At 39.6% G+C, this 26,513-nt stretch overlaps 1 protein-coding gene across 3 annotated transcripts in view; it reads left to right on the forward strand.

The window, feature by feature from the left end:
• ACTR2 (actin related protein 2) overlaps positions 1 to 22,406 on the forward strand; it is a 31,916-nt gene extending 9,510 nt beyond the window's left edge. Inside the window, exons 3-10 of one of the 3 annotated variants that reach the window (XM_053284423.1) lie at positions 7,392 to 7,406; positions 9,915 to 10,130; positions 15,846 to 15,918; positions 17,469 to 17,605; positions 18,130 to 18,279; positions 19,235 to 19,380; positions 19,697 to 19,829; positions 21,285 to 22,406. In XM_053284423.1, coding sequence (XP_053140398.1) covers positions 7,392 to 7,406; positions 9,915 to 10,130; positions 15,846 to 15,918; positions 17,469 to 17,605; positions 18,130 to 18,279; positions 19,235 to 19,380; positions 19,697 to 19,829; positions 21,285 to 21,455 — 1,041 coding nt within the window. In that variant the 3' untranslated portion in view covers positions 21,456 to 22,406. Of the gene's footprint in view, positions 1 to 7,388; positions 7,407 to 9,914; positions 10,131 to 15,845; positions 15,919 to 17,468; positions 17,606 to 18,129; positions 18,280 to 19,234; positions 19,381 to 19,696; positions 19,830 to 21,284 lie in introns of all 3 variants that reach the window. The other 2 variants (XM_053284425.1, XM_053284424.1) reach the window with 2 other exon arrangements.
• The last annotated feature ends 4,107 nt before the right edge of the window (positions 22,407 to 26,513 follow it).

A 26,513-nucleotide genomic window follows, 5' to 3' on the forward strand; every position in this document is an offset into this window, starting at 1 on the left:
GTTCAAAAACTGTACTTGGAGTGCTTATCAGTGGCTCCTCAGGAAACTGGAGGGCAGTTCTGAAGTGGTTTGACAAAACTTTGTCCTGAGCCTGGATTCTTCAACACTTGTGTAGCAAATTGGTGTGTGGAAATTCTCTTGGCTCAGGTCAGTTAATGAATAAACTGGCTGAATCGGTTTTAACCAGCTCTTAGCAGCCTTCTCAGTCAACTAGTTCAGGAATGACTCCTATCAGAAACGAGTCATTTGTGCAGCATGCTCAGAGAAGCTGCCTATGAACGATTAAAAATACTTAACTTTGAAAACCCAGAAAGCTAAGAAAAGATTCTGGTCAACCCAGAAGTTCTGGTAGGTTACTGCTGTCACCAGGCACTCCAAGGCTTTCAGAGAATCCAACCGTTGGACTACAGCAGGGGTGCACAATTCAAAATGCCCCAGTGGGCCAGAACCAACTGTGACTTGGGGTGTGTGAATCAAACCCAATTTCCAGCACATTAATTATTTTATTTTATTTATTTAACGTATTTGTATACTGCCTAAAATGCAAGTCTCTTGTATTTAATGTACAACAATACATTATTACATTAACCTTTATTTTGTAATAAATGTAATGTAATTTATTAAATAAATCATTACAGTAACATTTATTATTTAAAATATTAATGAAAGTGAGGGGGAAGAGGGTTGGAGTCAAGGGGAAAAGCAAGGGGGCAAGAGGGCTGAGAGATGGTGCTAGTAGGCTCTGGGTACCAGTTGCAGGGGAGTGACAGCAGGAGAGAGGGCATGCTCTCAACTCCTGCCTGTAGGCATTCAATGGCATCTGGTGGGCCACTGTGTGAAATAGGATGCTGGACTAGATAGGCCTTGGGCCTGCTCCAGCAGGGCTGTTCTTGTGTTCTTAATCCTCAGCTTGTTGAAGGAAATCCATAGATAGAACTTCTGCAACAGATGACTGTCCAGCTCCTGCTTGAAGACCTCAAGGAAGGGAGAGCCCACATACCCCAGCTCCAGATAAACTGGTTCAAATGTCACACTGTTCTTACCATTAAAAAGTTTCTACTAATGTTTACCTGAAACCTACTCTCCTGAAACCTACTCTCCTAAAACCTAAGCCCATTAGATCTAGTCCTGCTCTCTGGGACAGCAGAAAACAAGACTTGCTCTCTATCCAACAAACCTTCCCAAACCATCTTCATTGCTCTTCTCTGCTCATTCCAACTGGTCTACACCCTCCTTAAAGTGCAGCACCCAGAACTCGACAGCTGTATTCCAGATGAGATCTGACTAGTATGGAATGAAGTACTACTACTTCTAGTTCTATTAATACAGCCTAAAATTACATCAGCCTTTTTTGCACCTAATCACACTGCTGATCCTTGTTCATCTTGTGATCAACTCCAGTCCCAATCCTTTTCACATCCCTCATCCATAGATCTGCATTTGATTTGGTCTATTTTTTTTGCCTAAGTGCAGTACTTCTCATTTGTATCTGCTTAATTTAATTTTGTAAGTTTTACCAATCTTCCGTTCTGTCAAGGTCATTTTAAGTTTTATTCCTGTCTTCTGAAATTTCAGCTCTCTCTTAATTTTGTCACCTGCAATTTGATGAAGATTCCCTCCACCCCTTGATCTACATTACTGATACAAGTTGTAGTGACCACTCTCCCCACCCTCTATAGAGAGTTAACAGGAAGTGAACCCTTGTCTTGACTGACTGGCTGAGCCCTGGAGTTCACCAGCCTGTCAGTCCACCAGATGAGTGGGACCAGAGATCTGCAGGGTGAATTCTGGGAAGAAGAAAGGAAGTCTGTGCTGGGAGTGCGGAGGATATACAGCAATGGAGTTTGCTGCAGCAGGATGACTGTAGATCCTTGTAAGACAGGATTGCAGGAGTCTTGATTCTCATCAGGAATTTGGTGAGTTCAAGGGATGGAAGCCAGGGTTTATGGCTTCAGGAATCTAGTCTAGGAAAAAAAGTGTTTAGTCAAACTTCGCCTGGAATTTATATTTCTTTCTTTGTGTGATTTATATTTTCCTAAATATCTGTTCTTTGCAACTGAGTAACTAAGATTTCAATGTGTTTCACTCCAGAACCATCCGGGCACTTTTGAAGTATTCTTGTAACCAACTAAATATTTTTAAGTGTATCTAAAAAGCTAAAGGCCTCAGATAGAACTAGTTTGTAATAATTTTAATAAGTCTCCTTTTTCCTTTACTTTTTACAAGCCTCCAAGGGTTGGATATTAATCCAGCAGGAGAAGTGGGGGGCAGAAGTGGGATTTCTCTGGTGCAAATGCGTCTCAAAGAGAGCTTGGCCAAATTAGCAATTAATTCCACATGCAGGCAGACTCCTGGGAGAACAACTGGATTTATTCTTGCCTAATAGCAAGGGGGAACATATTTTCTGTATTTGCCCAATGCCCAGTTTCAGAGATTCTGGAATAAAGCACTCTAGTCCAGGCCTGCACAGCATAAAGCCCGGGGGCCAGATCTGGCCCGTGGAGACTTTTGCTGGCCTGCAGGTAGGAATATCTTGCAGCAATGCAGTTGGCTGCTGGAGAACAGACACCTCTTAAGAACATAAGAATAGCTCTGCTGGATCAGGCCCAAGGCCCATCTAGTCCAGTATCCTGTTTCACACTGTGGCCCACCAGATGCTTCTGGGAATCCCACAGGGAAGAGGTGAGGGCATGCCCTCAATCCTGCTGTTGCTTCCCTGCAACTGGTATTTAAAGGTAAACTAGTATCTTGATTCTGAGGCTGGAGATGGCCGATAGCCCTCAGACTAGTAGCCATTGATAGACTTGTCTTCTATGAGTTTATCTAAGCTCTTCTTAAAGCCATCCAGGCTAGTGGCTGTCACCACATCTTGTGGCAGAGAATTCTATAGGTTAATTATTCATTCATTCATTCACTCGATTTCTATACCGCCCTTCCAAAAATGGCTCAGGGCGGTTTACACAAAGATATAACAAACAAATAAAATGGATCCCTGTCCCTGAAGGGCTCACAATCTAAAAAGAAACATGAGAGTCATGGAGGTACTGTGCTGGGAGTGGACAGGGCCAGTTACTCTCCCCCTGCTAAATAAAGAGAATCACCACATTAAAAGTTGCCTCTTTTCCAAGTTAGCAGGGGTAATTATGTGTTGTATGGGGAAAGTACTTCCTTTTGTCAGTACTAATTTTCTTGGCAATCAGTTTCATGTGATGGCGCCTGGTTCTAGTGTTATGAGAAAGGGAGAAAAATGTCTCTCTCCACACCATCCATAATTGTATAAACCTCTTATCAAGTCACTCCTCCATCTTTTTTCTAAACTAAAAAGCCCCAAATGTTATAACCTTGCTTCATAAGGAAGGTTCTCTAGGCCCCTGATCATCTTTGTTGCCCTCTTCTTCACCATCTCCAGTTCTGTAATGCCCTTTCTGAGGTATGGTGAAAAGAACTGTATGCAGTACTCAAAACAGACCATACCATAGGTTTGTATAAGGGCATTATGATATTAGTAGTTTTATTTTCAGTCCCCTTCCTAATGATTCCAAGCATTTATTTGGCCTTTTTCACAGCTGCTGCACATTGTGTGGAGATTTTCAACGAGCTGTCCACAACGACCCCAATAATTTGCCTGGTCAGTCACCAATAGCTCAGACCCCATCAGCGTATATGTGAAGTTGGGTTTTTTGTTCCAATATGCATCACTTTACACTTGCTAACATTGAACTGCATCTGCCATTTTGTTGCCCACTCCCCTAGTTCGGAGAGATCCTTTTGGAGCTCCTTGCAATCTGTTTTGGATTTCACTACCCGAAAGAGTTTGGTATCATCTGCAAATTTGGTCACCTCACTGCTTACCACTACTTCTAGATCGTTTATAAACAAGTTAAAGAGCACTGATCCCAGTATAGATCCCTGGTGGACCCCACTTCGTTCTTCCCTCCATTGTGAAAACTCTCCATTTATTCCTACTTTCTGTTTCCTGTTCTTCAACCAGTTACCAATCCACACATAAACCTGTCCCCTTATCCCATGACTGCTGTTTTCTCAAGTCTATCATGAGGAATGCTGTCTAAAGCTTTTTGAAAGTTCAAGCATACAATATCAACAGGATCGCCTTTCTCCACATGCCTGTTGATACTCTCAAAGAACTCCAAAAGGTTGATGAGGCAAGATTTACCTTTGTAGAAGCCATGCTGGCCTGGTTCTCCTTCAGCAGGGCCAGTTCTTCAATATGCTTAACAATTTTATCTTTGAGAATTCTTTCCATCCATTTTTCCAGCACAGACGTTAAGCTAACTGGCCTGTAATTTCCAGGATCCCCCCTGGATCCCTTTTTGAAAATTGGTTACCTTGGCTACTTCCCAGACATACATACATTTATTTATTTGATTGATTGATTGATTGATTGATTGATTTTTTATACCGCCCATCCGAGCTGGCTCAGGGCGGTTTACAATTAGAACAGAAATCATTAAAAACAATTAAAACAGAAATACAAATATAAATACCAATTTAAAAACATATTTAAAAACAATTAAACTATCAAAACAATTAAAACCCTGAAAACTAGGTTAACATTAAAACAATTAAAACTAATTTAAAACCCTGAAAGGCCAGGCCAAACTGATGGGTTTTAAGGGCTCTCTTGAAGGCGACATTGGCGACTTTCCTCTGTTACAGGGCCAGATTTTAGGAATAAGTTAAATATTTTTGCAATTTCATATTGATTTCTTTAAGGATTCTTGGGTGGATGCTATCTGGCCCTGGAGATTTGTTAATTTTTAATTTTTCTAGACAGTTTAGAACGTAAATCTCTCGTCACCTCTACCTGACTCAGTTCTTTAGCCTCTGTCCCTGAGACGTTCTGTTCAGGCACAGGTATATACGCTCGGTATCCTTTGTCATGAAGACAGCTGCAAAGAACTCATTTAGCCTCTCTGCAGTCTCAATATCCTCCTTAATAATTCCTTTAACTCCCTCATCATCTAATGGACCAACTGCCTCCCTGGCAGGTTTCCTGCTTATGATGTATTTGAAGAAGTTTCTGCTATTCCCCATTATTCTCTTAGCTAAATGTTCCTCAATCTCCCTTTTTGCATCCTTTATTGCCTCCTTGTATTTCTTCTGCCAGAATTTGTATTCCCTTCTGTTCTCTTCATTTGGGCAGGCCTTTCAATTTCTGAAGGAAGCTTTCTTCCTCTTTATAGCTTCCTTGACTTTACTTGTTAGCCATGCTGGCATCCTCCTGGACTAGGTGTGGGTCACAGAACCATCTCTCTAAACCGATAATCAAATCACCCACTACTAGAGATCCCCCCCCCGAGTACCCCCTGTGCAAGAGGTCCCTTCTAAGGGAACATTTCCCTCTTCCTCGGAATGAGGTCTTCCTTCCCCGAGACATCCATTCTCTATGACAGCAGACAAGCCATCAGCCTGGGAGTAGGATGCATTTATCACATCCCTGAAAGTCTTGTCTGTGTAGATCTCTGACTCTCTGAGCTTCTCTAGATCAGCTAATTGGGCTTCAAGGGAATGAACTTGTTTCCTGAAAGCCAGGCACTCCTTGCAGCAAGCACACACCCAGAACTTCAGCACCTTTAAAAGTAGGTGCTGGGCTTGTGAGAACCTTAATAGACTTTTAAAGGTGCCCTCTCGCCGCCCCTTCGGTCACCCTTTAAAAGACTTTTCAAGGGTTCCCCCACTGCTTTGCTTGTAAAGGGGAATCCTCACTGGATTCCCCTTTACAATCATAGCCCCTCGAACTGCCAAACCAGTTCAGTCGAATGGACCGGACTGGCTGGTTCAACCAAACCAGTTCACATACCAGAGATTCGCTTCAAATTTGGTCCAAATTTGAATCAACGCAGCATTTCGGTTCATGCACACCCCTAGAGGGTAATTCCAGTAACATAACAAAGAGGGAATTTGTGGCTGTAAAATGAAGGAAACTAACATAAATATCAATTGTGTTGAAATTTTCTTTGTAACTGATATATGTAATGTATATTCTATTTAAATGAAATTCAGAAATTGGGGAGGGGTTGAAATGGCCACAAATGTTAAACTGTATAAAAATTGGTCAAATAGCATGAATACATGTAGGTCAGTAAGTGAATTTAAGAGTTCATTGCAGTTGTCGGGAATATATGTGTACATTAGGGCAACCATTACATTTTTCCTAAATCAATGTATTCTGTATTCGTGGATCAGTTGAATGCTGTTTGTATTCCTGAAGGCTGTAGCTTTGGTGCTGTTATCTTGTTGTATGTTTGATTTTGGTTTTCACAACATACTAAAACACTGCATTAGGAAACCTCCACACGTATTACCCTAGCTGAAAACCACCCCAAAGCTCACTCAACACTTCTAAAAGGATGGTACTGTTCTTGTATTCCTTCTCTGGGTTTGGTAAAACTGGTTTAGATTTTTCTCTAGCCCTAAACATTTTAGTAGTTTGAGGAATTGGCTAGTAATCTACTATCATCCTAGTGCTAGTTTCCTTTGTATATGATCTTCTTCTCTTTTCTCTTCTCTCTGCCTACCCAAGAAAACACACTTTTGATAATCTACAGCATAATGCTGGTTTTAATAGGGTGAAAGTAGATTACATTTGATACAGCCTGTCTTATTTCCCCCCCCAGCAGAGGCATATCTGTTCTCTTTGAAATATAGCAAGGAAATTTTAATATAATTTTCCTCAGGGATGTGATAGATGACCTGAGCTGCTTGTCATAGCTGACAAGGAGCTATTATGTGGTGTTGGGGTTTTTGCTTTCCTACAAAATGCAGACTACTGTACCATTGAACAAAGAAAAATTATCTTCCTCTTAGCTCAAAATTAGCATTGTGCCAGGAGAATTAAACTACTGAGCCTTTTTAAGAGCATATGGCCAGCATATCAGGCAGTATATCTGTATTTGCTTTGTTCTAGTCCTATTTCTTAATGTTATGAACAGTAGTGAATGGTACTCAAAGAGAACTTCAGCATGACTTAAATTCTGAGGGTTAGACAGTGATAAACATTTGTTACAAGAGCGCAATGGGTAAGATTGAATTCCAGTGAGAAGTTGGTATAGGAAGGTTTATGCTCAGCAAAATTGTAGACACACTAAGTGTAGCGTATTGTCAGTGAAAATGAGAACATCAGCCATTATGTGTGTGGAAATTAGTTCAAGTTCTGTCCTTTTTGATTTGGTTTTTTAAAAAAAAGAACAGTAGCCTTCCTGTTTGCCCTGAATGACACTAAATTCTAAGCCTTTCCACCTGTCCCTGCATCTGTTTTTCTGCTTTTTCTGTTGTGTATATTTGAAATAATTTGAATAAAGATTTCACTTAGGCTTCTTCTGATTCTCTTGCTTCTGCTTTTCTTCATCTTTCTTGACCTGTTGAAGTAGAATAACAAAAAGATGGTAAGTGAGGCGCCCCTATGCTGTTATCCACTCTTTTGCTTGATGGGACCTTGTAGCCCCCTTTTTCTTTTTGTGCTTTTTAATTTGTTGTCCTGTCCTCTTATGTTCTTAATACTTACCTATTTTGATCTTTTTTCATTGCTTTGATTCGGTGGCTAGTACTTTATTCGAATTCTAGCACATGCTTTCCAAATGTGATGTGCCCCAGTACTTGTACCTAACTGTAGATGCAAGACATCTACAGGCCAAAAGGTCAGGATAAAGTTGGTTTCAGTGCTAGAAACTGCTTATTGAACTATGAGTTTAAAAGTATGGAGAAAATGCTGACATGTCACTTACTGTGTGAGCAAGACATATTCTGTGGGAGTGTTAAAACCATTAAGACTGGTTTACACATGCAAGCGGCCCATTTTTTCATATGATTCCTTTGACCATCTCCTAGAATGGGATCATATGGGAAAATGCAGTGTGTGAACTTGCAGTGAACTGCTTGTGCACGGATGTGGTTCTGCAGTTTCCATGACTGCGGTAGAGCACTTCTATCTGTGTAGCAAACATTCATGTACTTGTCCACACTGTATTCAGAGAGGTGTGGGAGGAATTCTGGTGAGTGAGGGAGTAGGTAGGAAAGCAGCTGCCTTGTATGTGTGAACCTGCCATTAGTGTATTCTGTGTCAGCATGTTCCCATGTTCTTTTTATTTTTCTTTGATTTAGAGAGTTTAGCATAGCTTTCTTCATACTTATTAAATGCAACGTAAGCAGGTCACTTCTGAAACATGCATTAAAAGCTTTGTGGACAGAATAAGTTTTGGTTTGTTACTGCTCTTTTAATTGGTGGTGGTAGGTGATAAAACTTGCATGTTTCAAATGCCGTGTTATATGACTAATGAGACAGTGGGCGAAATGATGTATCTTGCTGGTTTGGGTCTTTCTAAAGCTCAGGCAATTCTGCTTCTGAATTTGCTAAATGAATTTACTCCGTAGACTATTTAAAGCTAATCTTTAGCTAAAAGCATTGCCTTGGGCAACACAATTGAAAAGATAGCACACACACTGAAAATATAGTAGCTGTCCGATCCAACTAACACAGTGAGCAAAGTTACACTAGTGCTTGTTGATTGCACAGTGACACTAAATTACAGGGATTTTTGAAATTGTTTTAATGTGAAATTTTCACTTTAAAGCATATGAGGCATGCTACAAGTTGTGCACTAGTGCAACACCTATCTAGAGTGCAAATAACTAGTGCAGCAGCCTTGCACTGGTGCAATTTACATTGTAAAAGTGCATCATTAGGGTGTTGGCCAGTATCTTAAAGGAGCACACTATTAAAATTCTGTTAGAAGAGGATCATAAAGGTCATTAAAATAAAAGGTCATTAAAAAGGTCTACAATAACCTAAATCTCTTCTTAGAGGGTGCCTTCTCCCACTGCTTTAAGCTTCCCTATTATATGACACAAGTCTCTTTAACTTGCCACAGTGGCTTAGATACTGTTTCGGGGTGCTTAATTGCTGAAATTAGTTCTTTCCATTGTAACTGTATGTAATAAATAGGGAGCATTCTGGTTTGCATCTTCATTTATTGGACAAATTTAACTTCCTTTTTAATAGCATGGTAACTTAGAATATTGCTGAGACCAGAGTAAAAGGTAACCTTTTTGTTTCAGGCCTGTATTGCAAGAAGAATGCCCATATAGTACTGCATCACTGATTTGCAGTATGCATTGGTCTGTGCAACTTGCAGACCACAGGGCTACTTTATCATTTGACAAATCGTTACATAGTTGAGAATGAAGTTCATGTTTTTCTGGCGCAGGATAGTACTACAGGCTTGGAATAAGTGGTGCTTTCAACTATCTTGTCTGCTGATGTAAGCTAATTATAAAACTTAAAAAAAAAAAAAAACTTGGTGTGGAATTTGCAGTTCTTTATTTGCTTTTGCTACTTGTTCTCTATGCTTTTGCAGCAGTCGTTATTCCCATTTGGTAATGTGCACAGAAACATGCATGGAAAGTTTATTCTGCTAAGCCCACCTACTCTTTTGTGCAGTTTTACATCACATGGCCTGTTCATATATAAATGTATGATAAAATAATCTTGGAGTAATTAGTGGAGAACTTGACATGTAAACTAGGACATCTGTCCCGGAGACTTTGGTTGCTACAATATAGTAATACTGTTTTTATGAATGGCAAATCACCCTAATTATTGGGCCTTAATCTTACACAGTTGCCTGCATGAAAATAAACCTAAATCCAGGAGACTTATATTGCATAGCTGGTGGCAAAATTTTGTTTCTTCCATTAAATTTTTTTTTTCTTGACCTAGTTCTCAACGGAGAACTTCTTCCTCCCCCCACTCCTTTTAAATTACCCTCTCCTCTCCCTACCAGTACTATATCAGAAGTTAGAACAGGAAGGTGTTTGTGTGGGTTTTTGTTTTTTTTAGGCAGAGTGAATAAAAGGTTCAGAAAAATGTTAACGTAGTTCCTGTTTGTAACTTGTAGGATCTTATGGTTGGCGATGAAGCAAGTGAACTACGGTCAATGTTGGAAGTTAACTATCCCATGGAAAATGGCATTGTCCGGAACTGGGATGATATGAAACATCTTTGGGACTACACCTTTGGACCAGAAAAACTTAATATTGATACCAAAAACTGTAAAATACTGCTCACAGAACCTCCCATGAACCCAACAAAGAACAGGGAAAAGATTGTGGAGGTAGGTATCTTGTTGAAAATAAATCATTCTGCCCAGCAGAAAGCTGGGTTTTCCTGATGGGAACAGACTCAACTCTGTGTAAAGGAATGGCCACAGCGCTTCTCTGATTATTCAACATAAAATTTTCCAATGACAATGTTCTTCTTTAGGAGAAGTTCTGTTCTGTTTAGAGAACACAAACCAAGCTGACTCTTGATCCATGCAAGCATCTGTTAACTGTTAAAATGACAATAAAAAGTCTCATACTCCTTATGAGGGAATGTTTCTTTAGTGAAGTTTTATGAAATTTGCATTGTTCTCCCAAATTGATGAACATTTTCTTCCTTGTTAAAACATGTAGCTAGAACTGCAAATTATCAGAGATGTGATCCAGTTGAGCATGTTAATAACTTTGCAGTAGAAGATCACTTTAATGCAACTCTCACATTAGGCAAGTAAGCTCACAAAAGGGAAGTAGCAGATCCTGTAGCTTTTGGTTAGGGGTTGCGGTTGGGCCACCTGACAAAGATGGGTTCCTTAAGAAAAAATTAAGTTTTGTGCAACTTTTCTTCCAAAAAATTCAAATCAATACTTGGATCATAGTCAAATGCATTCCTCAAGAACTGCAAGCTGAAATTTGTCCTGACTCCAGCTAAGAATTGATTCTGGGTCCATTTTCTTCTCCACTAGGTCCACTTTCATTTGTTGCTGTTAAACATACATTGTCAAATCTTCACATTTTAAATACTTTTCTATCTTCCCTGCAAAACCAGGTACCTGATCTGCAGTGTACGAGCTTCACTGGGTGAAGACACTAAGTTGTGTACTGCCTTCACATGTCTAAAAACAATTGGCCCTTTTTAAGAACCTAGGAATTAATAAGACCTGGTTGCTGACAAAATTCAGCTCATAAATCTGATCGAAACAGACAGCTTCTTGGAATGCAGTCTGATGTGTGGTGGATGTGGCTAGATGCTGTATCTTAAAATTGCTACTCTGCATATCTCCAAGTCAATATTTTTAGGTTTGAACCCCAGTCCTTTGTAGATTACACACTTCTTCAAAAAGCTCATAATTCAGAAAAGTACCATTATATGAAAACAGGAACTTGTATTAGATTTTTATAGTTACTTTGGTGGCAAGTATTCTAAAAAGGTTAATATTATGAAGTCTTTAAACTGTGTTTTATTGCACAGTGGTGGATAATATTGCGGTAACACCTTATTTCTCAACTAAAGTGGTAAACTGGCTGTTGAAAAGGTAAATTGGGTGTCATGTATATTTGTTCCTAATTTCAAAAGTGTAAACTGAAAGGGCACTGTAACTAGTGTTGCATACTATCAAATACTAAGCCACTTTTTGTGGTGGTCATATTTCCTGTCTCTTGCTTCTAAAGACTTGATATATTCTTGCTCATGTGTTCTGGCTTTATGTGAAATTCATGTATCAAGCAGGAGCAAGAGATACTCAGACGGAAGGGCGTATCCATCAACTTCTTTAGATACATTTGAAGCATATAATAGTTGTTGTTACTGAAGGCTGAGGAAGTGTCTATTAGGGCTATTTCTACTATCTACCAATAGGGATGTGTGAACCGGTTCGAATTCGAACCGGGGTGGTTCAGAGGTTCGGATTCAAACCGAACCAGCCATCAGGTTCGAGCTGCAGGTTCGAATTCAAACCGAACCAGGGGGTGGTTTGGTTCGAACCGGTTTGGACACCTAAAAATAAGCAATAATGGGCTGGTTGGAGTCCCATTGTATCCTATGAGGAAAAAATAAAAATAATTTTCAAAAATTCATAAAAAATCATATGAGTGTCCGATTGCTTTGGGGTTTGGGTGACAGGTACCCCTGGGTGCCAGCTGCCATCCTACCAATTTTTGGATGTTTGAACCGGTTCGAATTCAAACCGAACCAGGGGGTGGTTCGAACAAAACCAAACCACTCCCTCCTGGTTCGAACCCGGTTCGAATCCAAACTGGGTGAACCGGTTTTGTGCACATTCCTATCTACCAACAAGCTCTAAGTGGAAATTGCCAACCAAAGCCAGGGTGTGTAGTTTAGCCACATTCAAGTCATAAGCCAGACTAATACTGTGAGACTGACCACTCACTCAACAGTTTTCCCCAGAAAGATTGTAAACAGTAGTACCTGACTGAAGAGTGCATCCAGATTTGGGTTTTTTGAGCGGGGCCCAAATGACGGCAGGTTTGGAAGTCATTCAATACTCTGACTTCCTTTTAAGCTACATTTTCAGCCTCAGTCAATAAAGAACCCGGACTTTTCCAGAAATGAGAAATGGGCATAATATACATCATGTCTTAGCCAATGTAAGATTAGTCATTCTGCTACTATATTGAAATAAAATCTTGCTACAATCTTTTAAAAAGACCTAGGAAGCAATTGTACCTAACCACTGGCCCTAGAAATGGAAGTAATAAAACTTGGAGACCAGTTACAGAAATGAGTAGAAGGGATGGGGCCTTTTAACAAGAGATCTTTAAATGGGTGCAACACAGTAAAATACTTCATTGGAAGAAATCAAAGGACACAGTGAAGAACCTAACTGTAGCATTTGATGGTGCACTTTGTATGCAATGTGTACTCTGAAAGTAGCTTCTGATTTTAATTGCTTGTTAGAATTGGCAGATTGCTGAAGCTATTCTGACAAGCTTTTCTGCAGCAAAAAGTAATGATGTGCTGTTTCATGTTAAAACTGGCAATTATTTTAATGATCTAAGACATTTTCTTATGGATTTGTCTTTTCAAACAAAATTCAGCCAGCTTCTTGCTATTCCTTTGGCAAGTAAAATGTCATACTTGATTTGATTTATAACATAAATCAACTATCTCATGGCGGGAAGAATAATTGTAAATAGCAATGTTATTTCTGTAGAATAAACAGTCATATTTAGTGTAGCATATTTAGTCCTCCCAGGGATGTCTTCGACAAAGGGATGTAGTAATTTATTAATTGTAAACTAGACACACAAGGAGCCACTCCATTTTTAGCATGTCTGGAAGAGACACTGATAGTGTCTGTGTCTCCCCAAGTGTTAGTACTTCTTGTAGCAGTGCCCTGTTTTCAGCTCCATTGGCTGTCCTCTGGTTAAATCTGCAGGGAATATCAGGCATGACTGTTGATGTTGACTTGAGGGCATTCATTTAACTATAAGTTAATGGGAGAAACCGTTCATATTGCATGTAGGTGTAGTAATTTGATGAGTAAGTCTATATCTTTAGAAGCCTAAATTTAGGAATGCAGCATTTTAAATGACTAGAATATTCTTCTCCTGAGTCACACTTTTTAGAGCTACAATTTACAAAGTGCTTCTGCATCACAGTAGTTGTTTTGTCTCTGACATTGGACAATTATAATGTAAAACCTGCGTAGGATTATTTTACATAGACTTCCTGAACTAAAAAGCAAAAAGGTTTTTTTAGCCTGTTATACTAGAAATTAATGAGTCATCTGCTTAGTCATTTGCCAAATTTTTAAATTTTAATGTGTTTATCTATTTTATCTTTTTATGTATTTTAAATGTGTTATATTTTATATTAGTTCTGTAAACTGCCTAGATATTTCGATATTAGGCACTATATAAATTCAATAGACAAATAAATAAAATAGAGCAGCAGTCTTTTTTAAAACACTTACTTAGGGAATTGGAATAAAACCAGTGCTTTATTTGTATACTTAATTAAAAACAGAGAGAGAGTGTTCTCTTCCTGGCAGTATTGGTTGTACCATATTTAACTGAATCCAAGATTAGTTCCTCCCTCCCCCCCCCCCCCAAGTTCTTTGGTGTAAATCTGTATTCAACCTGCTTTTTAAGGGGGTCATCTTAAATGCAGAATCATCTTCTATTCAGGTAAATATTGTAAACTGTTAACATTTCATATTTAAACTGCTTCAGAACTGCTAAACTCTTCGTTTAAATGACTGGAGTTAACCAAAGTTTCCTTGCTACTTCTGTAAGTACATACCAAGAGAAGGAAGTGGTCACATACTTCTGCCCAAACACTGCAGTAAAAGTACACATTCATGTACTCTCTACTGCTGTGACAGTTAAGATATTCAAGAAATTGTATGAAGTTATATTTTAAATTGAAAAGGTTTTAATAAAGGGGTCATGATGCAGCCAAAACTAAATCTGAGTTCCAGTGGAAGAATTAAACACATCCTTAAATCTTCTATTAAAATCAGTGGGACTTAATTTAATTGGCTTAGCTTGTGCCCAAAGTTTGCAATAATGTAATCAGCCTAGGTAATGGAATAACTGGAAATTTGTATAACTCTTAGGTCTTTGGAGTGTGTAAATAATGAATGAATCATGTGTATGTGTACCTGCCATCTTTATTTTTGCTTCAGCAGTAGCTAGGTTTAGTTTTTGTAATCAGATAGTTGCGTAATGTAACTTTTGTCATGGCTCTGATACGTGCGCTGCTTTGGACTTCTTGTTCAAAAGTGCTATATGAATATTCTAAACTAAGCTAAACTTCTTGCACTTGAATGTTGGCACCTTGAAATAAGTTACTTTTGCCTTGCATCCTGGCACTATGGATTGCACTTTAGAAGAGTTACTTTAATTGCTTAATATTTCACTAACTTTTATCTATGACAGCTGCACCTCATATGCTTTCCTTTCCTTGTACATGAGTGGGAAGAAGGAAAGACAGTAGGAGAGAATGTTTTCCCACTCTGGCTTATTAGCTTAATGCTATTTTTAAAATTGTCCTTCTATTCATTGAGATGTATGCAAAGAAAATTAGTCATGACTAAGCACCACTGAAATCAGTGAGACAAGTTAGTTAATTTAAATGGGACTCAATCATGACTAACTTCCTTTTGGATAAAACCTTTTAAGTCAGTATGTTGTACAAAGGTTGCCTGAGATCTTGGCAGAAGAGAGAATAAGCTTAATGATATCATTGGTATCCACTTTGTCAGGAGCACAAATACCTTAAGCAAATGCTTCATTCCAAGGTCACTGTCAAAACAGAAACATGCATTTATTCAATATATTGTATCCTTTAATTTTTTTTTAAGTGTTCAAGGCAGCTAACAAATTAAATCAGAGTAGAAACTCCTAAATGGTAAAGCCATCACATTTCTTTAAAGTGGCATTGGCTCTTCTCAAAGTGGTGTTTGTAAATGTTAAAGCTAATTAATACAGCCTCCTTTGGTTATGCTAGTCTGCAGTTTAGAGCATCATGACTGTGTGGTTGCTGCAGCTCAGGCTCTGAAGTACACGTGGATCTCTTCATTCTCATTAAATGTTCAGGGGTCCCACTTGCATGCATTAGGAGGAATGCTTGTTTAGAGAATAGAAATGCTTAGGTTATAGTTAAAGGTAAAGTTGTGCCATTAAGTTGGTGTTGACTCCTGGTGACCACAGAGCCTTGTGGTTTTTCTTCAGGAGGGGTTTACCATTGCCATCTCCTGTGAGGTTATAGAAAACTCCCCTGCAAAATCAGATACTAGTGGTCTAAGAAATAACTTCCTACACTGCCACTCTTCAGACACACACATAAACTTTCTTCACTTATGAGAACATCTTTTCCCCTTATGAACTGTATTTTTGTATTAAAACAAAATTGGGATTCATCTTCCCCAGTGCAATCACATGGCGTTAAGTGTCTGATGTTACCATAGCTGTGAAATGTACTGTAATAAATTTCTGCAAACAAGACTCCTTTTTAATCTTTAGGTAAACATTTATTTATTTTACAGGTAATGTTTGAAACATATCAATTTTCTGGGGTCTATGTAGCCATTCAAGCAGTTCTTACTCTGTATGCACAAGGTAAATACAATACTACTTTGAATTGTATATACTATAAAGAAACTGAACTTGCCAAGAAATCTTATGCCAAAAGTTTTCACTGGTGGCACAGAACCTGGCTGATGGTATCTTCTTCAGATGGTACTGTTTTATAGTTGACTAGTAGTCCTAATTTCTAAGATGTCATCTTTTTAAACCACTAAATGAGAGAGCACTGCTAGCTAGAGGTGTGCACGGAACTGGCGCCTGCCAGTTTGAAGGTGTGTTTGGGGGTTAATCTTTAAGGATGGGAGAGGGTGCTCTTATCCCTCGCGCCACATTTCTCCAACCAGCCCTGCCTTTTAAAATTGTCCAGCAGAGCGGCAGCATACCTCCTTGCCACCCCAGTGTAGCCTCAGACTGGAAGTGGCCAGAAGTGCCTATTGCATGCATGTGACGTGTGTGCATGTGATGTGTGTGCGTGTGATGTGTGCACACACACCGGACACTTCCGGTCCGAGGAGGCACCGGGGCAGCGAGGAGGTATGCTGCCGCCCCGCCGGACTGTTTTAAAAGGCACTACTGGTGGGGGAAATGTGGTGGGAGGGGGAAGAGCACCCTCCCCGTACTTAAAGAGATCTCCTCCACCTTCAAATCATCGGATGTTTGAACTGGTTCCAGGCCTCCGAACCGGTTCGTGCACATCCCTACTGCTAGCTCACAATGGAGGACAGGAGTGAGGGGGGAGCCTGCAGCAGATGTATTCATCTGGAAGTAGCATGAGGACAGCACATCAAGGGACTTTTTGTGAGGAGACTGTTGGAGGTGGGGGGTGTTCTATACTTTAAAAAAAAAAAAAAAGCTTTTCTGTATCTTGTCACAAGTTTTTCTCCCACCCCATATACAGAAACCTACTCTGACCCTCTCAGAACATCTATACACAGAACACCTATTTTATTAATACATTGGAGGGGTTGTGTAACTTTCTTAGAACAGCAATAAAGACATACGACTGAAGGCAGTCGTAGATCACAAGTTTAGACTATGTCTTTAGGTGCTAACTAGAAGATGTTCTTGATTAGATGTGCCCTTCAATTTACTGACAGAACTGCTGGGATTTTGCTTTGTTAGGTGTTAGTGTTTCTGCTCTGTGTGTGTGGTGATGTTTATAGGAGTCTTTTGAGCTCTATTATGGGAACCTATAGATGAGGTGCATAGTTTATTAAAATTTGGGAAAGTCTGGGATCTTTTTCATCTAGACCCTTCTTACTAACAAATCTCTTACAATGCTAAAATGCAGTTGAGTTTCATCAAGGAGGATAATTAAATGAGTTTCAGTTTCTGAAAAGCCTAATCACAACCTACTGTGTTATCTTGATAGTCTGCTTTTTTACTATTGGATCCTCAAAAGTGGCTTACAGTACGTGTGTGTGTGTGTGTGTGTGTGTGTGTGTGTGTATTTACTTCCAGTAGCCAAAGCGGGAGGGAGCCAGACACTCTTCTTCTTGAAGTGCCTTCTGTGCCCATCCTAGCTTTCTCTAGTCTAGTTAGTGTTCTCATTATGTGGTCCTCCCCCCCCCCTTATTCTTCAGGTCTACTGACTGGCGTTGTTGTGGATTCTGGAGATGGTGTTACTCACATTTGTCCAGTCTATGAAGGTTTTTCTCTTCCTCATCTCACCAGAAGACTAGATATTGCTGGTAGGGATATTACCAGATACCTCATCAAGGTACGTTAGTGACGTTAAATCTGAGCATAAGACTGTATTGCCCCTTCTACTACCATGTAGCCATATTTTAACAAGCCTACCATTGGGGGGGGGGTGTGGGACCAAAATCCAGTCAATGAGGTACTTATAGTATCTTAATTTTTAAAAGGATGCATGTGTGTATTCTCCCATCGTCCTTGTTGAGAGGCTTGTTCTTGGATATCCATATAGAGTACAAAATAGTAAAAGTGAATTAAAGACTGAAAAGTGAAATAAAGACTGGCCCTTGGGCAGGTGCACAGGATAAACTTTTGGGGTATTGCCATAACAGACTAGAGAGCTCAGTTGTCTTAACTGTCATAACTTGATCATCTGCTGTTAGTCATATTTAACAATTAATGTGCCTGTGAGAAGATTCCTTAAAACAACAATAACAATCATGTATAGAATATTTTATGCCCTGCCCTTCCGTGCTGCTACTCCTGGGATGGCTTAATGACTAGTTGTCTTTTATTTGCCACTTAATAAATTTATTTTCATATCAGCTGCTCTTACTGCGAGGCTATGCCTTCAACCATTCTGCTGATTTTGAGACTGTTCGCATGATTAAAGAAAAGCTCTGCTACGTGGGCTACAACATTGAACAGGAGCAGAAATTGGCCTTGGAAACTACTGTGCTAGTTGAGTCCTACACAGTAAGTGTGTGTGTGTGTGTGTGTGTGTGTGTTTCAGTAGTATGCAGCTGCAGTCTTAAATGATAACACTTCAGGTACTAGTCCAAGTGCTGCTTTCCATAAAATCTTTTCTTCTGTGCTCATTCTTCAGTAGGACTGCTTTGTTCCAAATTGTGTCTTATGGCACTTAATGGGAACTGATGACTTATCATTATTACTTGATATCTCTGTAATTCATGCCCTTGAGGCAGCAACTCTCACAGTTGTGCCGCTTGCTTGGGGAGAGTACTCATTGAAACAAATGCTTCCCCAGAGTGGTCATCTGCCCTATCCTTTCTTCCTCTTTTCTGCTGCTGCAGAACTATCTTGGGAGCCAGAAGAGAGATGGTGGGGGGTGCAATGCAGGGAGTGTACACAGTTGCATAATGCTGCATGTGTGGGGAAGAGGGAACAACAGTGTAATGCCATGGTAGCTGCCAGTCTCTCAGCACACTAGTCTTGCTTGCTTGTCGGCCAGGGGATTTGAGTCTTAGTCAACTTTCTTTTCCTGGTAATGTATTGTGAGTCAGAGTGGTCTGTTGCTCTACTAATCTGTTATAAATTGAAATGTATGGGTAGTCATATTCTGTCTGAAAGTGTGATTCTTGGGTTACCTGTTTAATAGGATATCAAAATGAAGGTACTTTCACAGCAGAAAGCTGAAATGTGGTTCATGTGTGGTCCAAAACACTCTGATTACTGAAGTCTAAGAGGAGGAGATGCTTAATGCTCACTCAATATGTGATGTTGACAACCTTACGAGAGAATCCAGCACTCCAGCAAAGAACAAGCTACACATGCAACATGGTGGAAGCGTGTAGGAATTCCCCTATCATTTCACTGAACCCTTGGAGTGCTAGAGAAGGGTTTTTCCAGTTAATTTCTATCTGCTTATAAAATGCTTTGCCTGTAACTTTAGACACATTCTGTTTTGTAGCTCCCAGATGGCCGAATTATTAAAGTTGGTGGTGAGCGATTTGAGGCACCAGAAGCTCTGTTTCAGCCTCACTTGATCAATGTGGAGGGGGTTGGTGTTGCTGAGCTGCTGTTCAATACCATCCAAGCTGCTGATATTGACACCAGGTAGGGGCAAAACATATTATGTAAAGGTAGTAGGGGCTGGAAAGAGTTGAGACACATCCAGTTGCTGTCTTGTGCCTTTAAGAGGAAAGATACTTTGAAAGGATTGTTGTAATTCAAGAACTGGAAGAAAATGGTAACCAGTTATGCATGTAATGCTTACTTCTGCATTGCTGCAGAGAGAGAATACTAAAAGGGAGATATAATAGTGACAGTGTCTTAAAGTGTTTGCATGTTTATGGGACTCTTTATGGGAGTGTGTTGTAAACAGGAGTTGTGCTCAACTGTTTACCCTACAAGGCATGTGTTGCATCTTTAGGTCCGAGTTCTATAAGCACATTGTGTTGTCTGGAGGTTCCACTATGTACCCTGGGCTTCCTTCACGTCTGGAACGTGAACTAAAACAGCTTTACCTAGAACGGGTCCTGAAAGGTGATGTGGAAAAACTTTCAGTAAGTACTTGTCCTTAAAATGATTCTGTCTTGGCTAAGTTGTATGCAGGACTATCACTAGAGGGAGCAAGGTAGTCACCAATGGGGGAAATGGATATGAAGCTGCTTCAGGTTACCCAGTGCATTAGATTATACTAGTTTTGGGTTAAATTGATGAGTAGCTTTCTGTTGTTCAGTGGTGTGTGTGTGTGTGTCTATTGAGTTGGCTTATTTTCTGTCTGCTTCATGGAACAAATTAAAATTTATTTTCCTGAAGCTATTGCAAGCTCTTCATCCTGAAGTGCGTTTCTTAATGTGTACTTTGACCTATCACCATTCATTGTCCCTCTTTTGGACTACAGAACAGTGTTGCCTTGATTGCCTGATCAGAAAAGGAGCTGCAGAAATTGAATTCTATTGCTTTTTCTCATTTAGAGGAAAAAAAAATTATAGACTGTTCTTTTCCCATTTAACTAATTAAATGTTCACTCATATACAGACTTCTTTCAGAAATACTAAACACGTATTGTTTAAATCAAGGGCAGGCAAAAGATAGATTGGATCTCCTAGGGTTTCTGACTCCCAACTATTTAACAAGAGCAAGAATAAGGTTTTTCATTCCCTGAATTAGCTTAGGTGAAACCAGGAATGGCTCTCTGTGTAAAAGGACTGTGTGACTAGTTCTGATACTGAAAACAAATCCCCGGACTGAGCATTCATTCTTATTCCTTAATTCTAAGTGTGTATCTTGCACATGGCTCCAGTTGGTGAACTCAGGGTTCTAGTAAAAAAACCCACAAAGTACATTTCACTGGCCTGAAATCTCCTGCCCCTAAGCTAAATCTTTCTTCCCGATAAGAGATCTTTTAAAAATACAGCCTTCTCCAGACTAGAGTGACTTACTAATTATAAAACTTCAAACAATCTGCATCCTTAAACTCGAAATAAGTACTTCAAAATCCATGTTGTGACTTAATATACATAATACCCCCACTGTTAAGAGGATATACATACCTATTAAGAAGGCAGGTGTCAGAAAAAAGCCTCTTAACTATCAGTGCTCAGTATTATGTTAAAAAAAATTGTTCTTGGGCCAAAACAAAATTGTTCTTGGATCTTGCTGTTTTTGTGGGGGTGGGTGGGGGATGTGGGGCCCAGTATAGTCAGCCAAGATGTCCTCCTCCCCTGCCCCCAAACTCCCATCCAAAGGAAAATAATGTAAAAATATTTCTGTATAACCTGTACCCACTTAGTTCCCCACACCACACCCTTCATGGGAAACAAGCAAACAAACAAAAAATATATAACCCATGGGCTATGAACATATGGTATGTTTCACTCTATTAATACTCCAAAAATACAGGCATTCTCCACCCCAAAAAGAAGTTTAAATTTGTGTAAAATTTATATTGCAACTGTAATTGTTGGCAGGGTTGCCACACAAACTTCAGTAATGTTGTTCCTTTTCTCTGTAAGAAATTTAAGATTCGTATTGAAGATCCACCTCGTCGAAAGCACATGGTGTTCCTAGGTGGTGCAGTTCTAGCAGACATAATGAAAGACAAAGACAACTTCTGGATGACCAGACAAGAATACCAAGAGAAGGGCGTGCGTGTGCTTGAGAAGCTTGGTGTGACTGTTCGATAAATTCAGAAGCTTATTCCCACCACAGCTCTAGTGCTTGCATTTCTTTATTGCCAATCTTTGAACGCATTCAGCTACATGACATGTAAAGGCCTGTCTGTGCCCTCTTGACCCAAAGGCCAGGGTTTGTTCTGGTTCCTTTTGTTAGATATTTGATAATGTGGCTATATTTGATTACTTAATTGGACCACTTCTCTGCAAACAAAACAAGAGCAAGAGTGGCCTGTCTGCTGCATTGTTCCTTCCCAGTAGGCAGTTGAGTAATTCCAGTATGCTCTTTCTTCTGGGTTTATTGCTATAATGCTGTCAGCTTTTGTCTGTAGCTCACCAGGGTGGAATCCCTTTCTTAGCATGAAAGAAATCCTTGGACAACAGCTCTTTTCTATCATGTGGTTGTTGCAATTTATCTTTGCATCCTTCTGCCTTCATCCTATACTGTTTTTGTATCTTGTTTAGGAACTCTGAAAGTAAGTCAGACTGCCAGCACATTTTAAAATGTGATCCCAGAATATTTTGGGTGCCATAGATATAAGGTTTCTGAAATTCCATAACATGGAAATTGGCTGTGTACCCCTGAACCTAGATTGCAAAGCTGAGGAGGAAACTTTTGTATTGTATTTCCAAAACAGCAGTAGTTTAAGCAGCGGCTGCTACAAAATAATTATATGAAACTTCTTGCATTGGCACTAGAAAACTTCTTCTCCTGTAAAAATACCTACAGTTGACTTCCTCTGCCAATATCTTTTCTCTTATTTTTGGTACTATGTCTTTCATTACCATTAAATTTAAAGGTTTTTTTTAAAAAATAGGAAACATTAGTATGTTATCTGGGACTGGATTCCCTGGATATAATCTATTGAAAATAATATGTACAAAAAAACAGTCTGTGAACTTTAATTACTGGTACAATATTACAAAATAATGGAATTGTATTAAATTTTGAACACACAGCAACTCAGTGCCAAGTAATTATTGCAAATTGATTTTTTATAAAACTATTAAATGTTATTTAAAATCACCCAGATATTTATATAAGGAACTATCGGTAGGTTGTGAAGAATGACCTATATTTGTAGCATTTTAGGGTGGGTGGGGAACTTGGAAAATAGGCTTGTGGTTCAAAATACTCAACATTTACTTGTCTAATCTTGACTCTGAGGGAAAGAAATAAAATGAGTATTTGAAATACTGTTTCATTAAAGATAAGTATGCTGTTGAAAAAGGGTGTGGTGATTATTATCACCCTTCATGGTGATACTGACCAGTAAAATGAGAACTAGCACCTGAATCTACACACATGCATATGTACAACTCTCATGGCAAAAAGGTGGCTTGAACAGCTTCAGTCTGCATACCTAATAACCCAACAGTGCAGAGCAGCTGTTCCTTGTGAAAAAGGATGCCTCCTTACTTTTTATTTTATTGATAATGACAATAATGTATATACCGTTTTCCAACAAAATGTTCTCAAAGCAGTTTACAAAACACACCAGACAAACGCGCACACAAATGTCAGCAATAGCTATGCTGAATTAGGACAGTTGCTTTCTTCCTGTTAATAGTGAGAGCCACAACTTTAAAAGGTGCCTCTTTGCCTAGTTAACAGAGGTAGAAAGTTTATCACTCCCCCCCTTCCCCATTTCTCATAGTGCAAAAAACAAAAAGGACCTGCTCAAAGCAAGTGCGTATCTGAAAAAATCCTTCAGTTTCACAGTATACTCGAATGAATAGCATGGTACATTGAGAGTTCATTGTGGCTGCTTACTCATTCTGCTTCTCATTCCTACTGAATTTGCAAAGTATTGCCTTACAAAAGGCTACAACATGTGGTGGGTTTTAACTTAGAAGAAAAGGCAACTAAGGCATGACATGATACAGGTTTATAAAATTACATGTCTAGAGAAATTCTGCTATGAATTCTTCCCCTGTACCTGATTGACAGAAAAAAGGAAGTGTTTTTTCACACAGTGCATAATTTATGGTACTCTTATTTTAATGTTTATATTCCACTCTTTCTCCAAGGAGCCCAGTATGGTATACATAGTTATGTTTATCCCCACAACAAACCTGTGAGGTAGGTCAGACTGAGATCAATGACTGGCCCAGAGTCACCTCTTGAGTTTCACGGCTGAATGGGGATTTGAACTCGGGTCTCCCCAGTCCAACACATTAACCACTATACCACACTGGCGCTTTCTCTACCACAGATGTGCCACAGGATGTTGTGATGGGTACCAGCTTGTAGGACTGTGCACATTGATAAAAGTTGAAATTCCAAATCCCAGCCCAAGGAGGCAATGCCTCATGGGGCAACTGGCCCAGGTAGAAGTGTCGTGAAGGTGACCCTTTAAGAAACACCCATCACTGTTGCAGAGAAAGCTGGGGGGTTGTAGCAGGAGTTGGGTGGAGAAAGCTGGACACTTGCATGGGGCAGCTGGGAACCGCAGGGTGCCTGAGGGAGGTAGTTCAAGGAGACATGCAAGATAAATTGGACTTCCAGATGTGAAAGATAATTTCCTTTAAGTTAAATATACTGAATCTGGTTTAAATGAAAAATCATGGCATCTATTCGACTAGATTGAATATGCAAAATATATGCAGCTTAATGCCAATATGAGTCACCCTTTGCTTTGATCACAGGAAGAACCCTTCAATGAGTACAGTGTTCATCCACTGTACTCCACACTGAGTGGAGAGCAGGAGGTGAAGTTTATAGGTGCACTCTTGTAGATGCTGTATGTGACTATAGTATCTGAGCTTCTACCGCAACTGAATAGAGCTTAGTAATGCCTAGGTCCTCTTTCATTGCTGATTAGACACTGGCTGACATCGTGCTCAATGTTATGTGCACATTGCAGCATGATGATTGTGCAGTGGCCTAGCACAATTCTGACAGTGCTGCTAATTCTCGGTATTGGCACAACAGCATTCTTGTACAACTGTGCAGATGTTATGTTGCAAGGTAACATAACGTCTGACCTTCGCTGGATTATCCCTCGGTTGCAGTCCAAGACAAGCTCAATTCAAAGGCACAGGAGTGAGATTGTGGTGGACAGCTTGTTGAAAGTGTTGACTCAAAGTGCGGCAGTTGTGAAAAAGGCCAATTCCATGCTTGGAACTATTAGGAAGAGGTCTGAAAATAAATCTGCTAGCATTATAATGCCCTTATACAAAACTATGGTGTGGTCACACTTAGAGTACTGTGACCAGTTCTGGTCATACCTCAGAAAGGACATTTTCTTATGACTAACACTAAATGCACCTTCTGATACCATTTTCTAGTACAGATGTAAGCAAGGAGAAAAATAATCTGCCTAGCATCTTGGAAGGAATAAACTACTACAGGAAATAGATAAATAACATATACAAATAACTGAATGAAGGAATATAAATGCCTTAGAGGGCAGTTAAATATACTGATAAAACATAAAAAGGCACTCAGTTGAAACAGAAGTTTCAGTAGGAGGAAGGTAATAGAGCAAATAAACTCTTTTTCTAAAGGTAAGAACAGGGAAAAGTTCAAAAACTACCAGTGAAGAAAGCAAAAAAGAAAAAAGCCCAGTTTGAAAGGGGAGATTATAGAAGAGGTCATGCATACAGGTTTCGTTAGGGTACTTCAGGAGTGATTAGCAATTGAAACTATTTAACACTTATTTTAAAAATTATTTTTAAACATCTAACTTTGTCTCTATATACTGTAACTATATACACACATTTACAATTAGAAGTGTTAACAACTTTGATATAAATATGTAAACCTTGTCTAACCCTAAATAATGCCTATCATGTTTTCTGAGTTAGAAACAATACATATTAGCTTTGTTCTTCAATTTTCCTAAGCCTCTCCCACCCCACTCCAGACTCTCCCATCTTCTGTCTATTTTCTGAGCTCCCGCTTGACTTCCTTTTCTCCATCAGTCTCTCAACAGCAACCACCTTGCCCTGCTGATGAGCTGCCCTCCTATTGGTCAGGGCAAATGTTCCATTGCATCATCACCCTGAGTAAAGCAGTACTCACACTTTTTAGATGTTTGATTATCAAAGAGCCTAAGTAATCTTTTATTACCCTCAGAGAAACTAAGATGTCACTGTTAACACTTGAGAGTAATAGAGCAGTAGGCCAATAAGAATAAAGCTCTTATCATTAATAAACAGCTCATAAGATTGGGAAGAGTGGTCTCCAGAACCAACAAGGAAACGAAATCCCCTCATGCCAGCATAGAGACTGAACTTCAGCCCAAGTGTTGACACAGCAGCTGCTTATTGGAAGGGAGGGAATGGAGCAGAGCCAAAACAAAAGCTCTTTGTTTTATCCTTTCAGGCATTTAATTGGTTCCAGTGCCTAAAGGAGAAGTGCAACCCTGCACGGTTGCTCCCCTTCCTGACCAATGTTGCACAGCAGTGCAGAGAGCCCACATTATCTCTGCCTCATTAGCCATGTTCCATTAGCTGCTGCAATATGAACTACTGCTTGTGCCACAGCAGCTAAAAGCTGTAGGCTTGGGTTCCCTCAGGAGTCATTACAGCATGGAGACATATTGGAAGCAATTTAGTCATTGCTAAGCAAACGTCTCCTCATGAACCAGATGTGTAATCGGAGTAGGACAGCAGATGTCACTGCAGGTAAATTAACTGCTGCATTGAATAATTGTTTGAGTATAGAGACATTCCACATCAATGGAAAAAAGCAGATGTACTAGTACTACTAAAGCCAGGTAGAGAAAAATTGCTATTTATAAAGGCCAATGCCTTGTCTTAATGTGCAGCGTGAGCAGTGTAGTGGTTAGAGTGCTGGACTAGGACTGGGGAGACCCGAGTTCAAATCCCTATTCAGCCATGAGACTTGCTGGGTGACTCTGGGCCAGTCACTTCTCTCTCAGCCTAACCTACTTCACAGGGTTGTTGTGAGGAGAAACTTAAGTATGTAGTACACTGCTCTCGGCTCCTTGGAGGAAGAGTGGGATATAAATGTAAAAAAATAATAAAAATAAATATGAACATACTTGCTGAGATTATCACAGAAATAGAGCCAATCCTTCATCTTGCTTCAACCATTTTGAT

Source organism: Hemicordylus capensis, chromosome 1 (genome assembly GCF_027244095.1).
Source record: "Hemicordylus capensis ecotype Gifberg chromosome 1, rHemCap1.1.pri, whole genome shotgun sequence".
Lineage (NCBI taxonomy): Eukaryota > Metazoa > Chordata > Lepidosauria > Squamata > Cordylidae > Hemicordylus > Hemicordylus capensis.